The 4,345-nt window shown below is 42.3% G+C and overlaps 1 protein-coding gene across 1 annotated transcript; it reads left to right on the top strand.

Moving 5' to 3' along the window:
- The first annotated feature begins 348 nt into the window (after positions 1–348).
- On the top strand, positions 349–3,842 carry LOC135588967 (ferric reduction oxidase 2-like). Its single transcript, XM_065081298.1, has 8 exons — positions 349–559; positions 662–758; positions 840–1,040; positions 1,139–1,373; positions 1,974–2,301; positions 2,383–2,626; positions 2,709–3,415; positions 3,494–3,842. Exons 1-8 carry the CDS (start codon positions 364–366, stop codon positions 3,631–3,633), a joined length of 2,148 nt encoding a protein of 715 aa, XP_064937370.1. The 5' UTR covers positions 349–363; the 3' UTR covers positions 3,634–3,842.
- The last annotated feature ends 503 nt before the right edge of the window (positions 3,843–4,345 follow it).

The following is a 4,345-nucleotide window of genomic DNA, read 5'->3' as shown; positions in this document are numbered from 1 at the left end:
TATTATCTCATTGTTCTTATAATGTTTTCTCCTTTGTACACTTGCCTGTATTAAGTGATTTACGTATTTTGACGGAACATGTGGTTCGATAAGATAACTGAAGCCTGACACTAGAAGATGTGACAGCACTTGTGGTGGCACTGCAAGTGGACCACACAATATTAGCATTAAGTAGATGTCAACGGGTTGTTTACCCGCAGTCGAGTTGACTCAGATGGGGCGGCCTGTTAAATGACCCGTGTGTATGGATGGAGGACGTGAATCATGCCTTCCCTTCCCTTTAGGGCCCTATATAACAGGCATCGCCACCCCGGTGGTGGTACATTACAAGCATTAGCCACAGTCGATTCTTGAGAGGAAGAGATGGACAAGGCTGTCCGAGGTCTCCTTCGTCAAACTGGTAGCAAGCGGATTATCCTAAAGGCAACGCAGCTACTTGCTGCAATTGTGTTTGCCGGGTGGCTGATGATATGGATCGTCAGGCCTACAAAAACATACCAAAACCAATGGTCGCCGCAGCTCCTCTCAGAGACTGACTCAACATATTTTGGACGGCAGGGTGTGCTGCCGTCTTTGACATTGATAACCTGGCGTTAACTTGTTCTTCCTTTTCTTCTCGTACAGCTTTTATCTCTATACTCACATTGTGTGTGCACCACAGGTACCAACATCTTGATCTACACGTTTCCCATCTTGTTTATTTCAGTTCTTGGCTGTATTTATCTCCACCTGGTGAAGAGAACGAACAACTCCCAGAGGTATACATTGCAAGATGTGGTGTAATCCCTTGTATCGCAGTAAATAGCACCTTTCTCATGCAACTGTTATTGTTTATTCAGTGGCAGCTCAACTCATAGTCTGGCTGCATGGAAGAGACCTGTGGTTGTGAACTGGCCGCTTGGAATAGTTTCCGGCATAGAGTTGACCTTCTGTGTGTTGTTTCTGGTGCTCCTCATCTGGTTCTATACCATGTACCTTGTCGTTAACTTCTCCAACTCGCACCAGTCTCATTCTCAGGATACCGGAGAGATGTTGAAATTGTAAGACAAAGAATGAAACATTTTTATCTGCGTTGATTTGTGGGTTTAGTATATATTGTCTCTTAGCTGACGAGGTTGTGGTGCATATAAATGGACAGATGGCAAACAAGGCTGGACGGTGCGGGAATCCGATTGGCATTACTTGGGGACCTCTGCTGCGCCTTTCTCTTCTTCCCGGTCATTCGTGGGTCGTCGCTGTTGCCACTCGTCGGGCTTACCTCCGAGTCCAGCATCAGATATCACGTTTGGCTTGGCCACATCACTCTGGCAGTGTTCTCGGCGCACAGCGTATGTTACATAGTGTACTGGGCATCCACCAACAAGATTGATGAGGTACTACTAGTACATTCTCGTACTTTCCATTAGATGTACTATATGTGGTACGGTTTGCCAAGTTTGGGAATAACAAGTCTAGGTCAAATGCATTAAGATATATATATATATATATATATATATATATATATATATATATATATATATATATATATATATATATATATATATATCAGTTTCCAAAAAAATATAATTTTTAAGAAAAACTCTTTCATTTTATATTTTTACAGATGTACCTCTTTTTCATATTCTCCGAATTGATCCATAAGATATAATCGAAGTTTTCTTGATTAAAGATAATTCAAGAATTATGATAATATACAAATATTATGGGGAAAATACCAAAGGAAGACATCTTTGAAGAAGCAAAAAAGAATTTTTTTTTTCTTTCAAAAATTCATGTTATTAATTTAGGCATAAACAGCCAATATATCCAATTTTTATAGGTAGTGAGTGCATCACATATCATTACTGCAGAGAGAAAAAGGCTTGTTATTAATGAAATGTCGTGGTTCGAAGTTGTCACGTCGACAAATCATTACGATGACTGTTGGTAGTCGGATAAATTCTAATTAATTTAATGGTTTATTATGGTTGAAGATGCTGAAATGGGATAACACCGGGATAGCCAATGTGCCTGGCGAAATAGCTATTCTCGCAGGATTAACTATGTGGGCAACCACATTTCCTCGCATCAGGCGCAAGATGTTCGAGCTCTTCTTCTACACGCATCAACTCTACATTGCCTTCCTCTTCTTCTACATGTTGCATGTGGGCGTCTCCCATTTCTGTGTCATCCTTCCTGGCGTGTATCTTTTCGTGGTCGACCGCTACCTGCGGTTCCTGCAATCAAGAGCTAAGGTCAGGTTGATTTCCGCACGCCTTTTGCCATCTGAATCCATTGAGCTAAACTTCGCAAAGAGCTCAGGTTAGTAGTTCCTCGATTCGGTAGCAGAAAACCTACACACAATTACTTCATGGTTGTCTCACGTTGACTCTCTTTGTGTAGGACTGGCCTTTGAGCCTCTGAGCGTCGTTTTCATTAACGTTCCGGGAGTGTCATCACTCCAGTGGCATCCCTTCACCGTGAGCTCCAGCAGCAACTTGGAACCTGAGCGGCTGTCTGTAATCATCAAGAAAGAAGGAAGATGGACTCAGAAGCTCTACAGAACATTGTCATCACCGGTTCCACAAGATCGCCTCGATGTTTCGGTCGAAGGCCCTTATGGTCCGGTGTCCAAGAACTTCCTAAGGTCCTTAAGAACATGATTTGAAGCAGTAATATTGTTGTCGTCCGTTGTTGACGTTAACGTGCGAAAATTTTGATCCTCACAGGTATGATTCCTTGATACTAGTGAGCGGTGGCAGTGGAATCACACCCTTCATCTCCATAATTCAGGAACTCATCCACCAGAGGACGACTCTGAATCGTCCAACTCCTGCCGTCCTCCTCATTTGTGCCTTCAAGACCTCGGCGGACCTCACCATGCTCGATCTCCTCCTTCCGGTATCTGGATGTATCTCGGACCTTTCTGGCTTGGATCTACGAATCGAAGCCTTTGTGACCAGAGAGAAATCTGCCACTGATGACGCGCAAAACAACATCCAAACCATATGGTTTAAGCCCCTTCCCTCTGACGTTCCCATCGCTCCGGTGCTCGGTCCCAACGGCTGGCTTTGGTTGGCTGCGATAGTATCGTCCTCTTTCGTCGCATTCCTCCTACTTATTAGCATTCTCCAGCGTTACTACATATACCCAATCGACCACAACACCAACAAAGTCTTCTCCTATTCTTCGAGATCTGTTTTAAATGTGCTTTTTGTATGTATCTGCATAATGGCGGCGGCAAGTGCAGCGGTTCTGTGGAACAAAAGAGAGAACTCAAAACAAGAGAAACAGATCCAGAATATAGATGCGCCGACGCCGACAACTTCGCCCGGTTCCCGGTTCTACAACGCAGATAGAGAGCTCGAAAGCGTTCCCCAAGATTCTCTTGTTAAAGCCACCAAGGTTCATTTTGGCGGAAGACCACCACTCAAGAGTAAGAACTTGCGCTGCTTTCGAGTTTTGCTTTGAGATGTACATATTCTAATTACTTGGTACCAACTGGTGTTTGCAGAGATGCTACTGGAGTTTGATGGTTCTAACGTTGGGGTGATGGCCAGCGGCCCTCGCGGTATGCGTCATGAAGTAGCAACCATTTGCTCGTCAGGCCTGGCAGACAATCTACACTTTGAATCCATTAGCTTCAGTTGGTGATTCACGAAGTGCCTCTGCTCGTACGTAAGTGTTGTTTGCGTGTGAACAAAATAAGCCCAACGCAATGCCAGTGTCAAATGAAAGCATTTGGCATGGTCTTGTTCGTGAAGTTCTGTCGTGTGACGTCTGTAGATTATGCTGCAATGTGTGGAGAGTTTGCATCTTGTATATTGTGAGTAAAGTAATGCTGTGAAAGGAAATACTCTCTTTAAAATCATGAAAGAACGAGCCAACAAGTAATAGTGTCTCACTTAGACCAGCAGTAGCAACGTTCTCTAAATTCATCTCAGATATCCAAACTCGGTGTGTTTTGTAGAACAAAGATCGACAAAGAATTGATCGGCATGACATCATCGGCAACCAAGTAAAGAAGATCACAACCATAATTAGTTGCGAGCTTAAATCCTCTCCATCTCAATCGAGCTTAAGGTTTCCTTATAAGAATGCGAGGTCAGAACCAGAACAAATAATTTTTACGGAATAATTATTATTACATAATTCAATTCATAATCAGTCAATCCATAACTAATCATCTACCTATAGCATATTCGACAGATTCAACAACTCCTTTAAAAGTCATAACTTATCAATCCAAATAACATATATACAAAATAATCTCAATGAACAACAATCTTAATAAAATAATTATATAATTTAATCAATTATGGATCCATCATGGTTTTGTTGTACAATTTTTAAAAATTTAGAGATA

This window comes from Musa acuminata, chromosome BXJ1-8 (genome assembly GCF_036884655.1).
Source record: "Musa acuminata AAA Group cultivar baxijiao chromosome BXJ1-8, Cavendish_Baxijiao_AAA, whole genome shotgun sequence".
Lineage (NCBI taxonomy): Eukaryota > Viridiplantae > Streptophyta > Magnoliopsida > Zingiberales > Musaceae > Musa > Musa acuminata.
Note: the sequence above shows the minus strand (reverse complement) of the source record. Positions and strands in the feature narration are given on the sequence as shown.

Excerpts from the sequence above, each read along its gene's own strand:
- LOC135588967 (XM_065081298.1), top strand. The coding sequence starts at position 364 with ATGGACAAGGCTGTCCGAGGTCTCCTTCGTCAAACTGGTAGCAAGCGG. Across the intron at positions 560-661 it reads AACATATTTTGGACGGCAGG|GTACCAACATCTTGATCTAC; the intron begins GTGTGCTGCCGT and ends TGTGCACCACAG. Across the intron at positions 1,041-1,138 it reads ACCGGAGAGATGTTGAAATT|ATGGCAAACAAGGCTGGACG; the intron begins GTAAGACAAAGA and ends ATAAATGGACAG.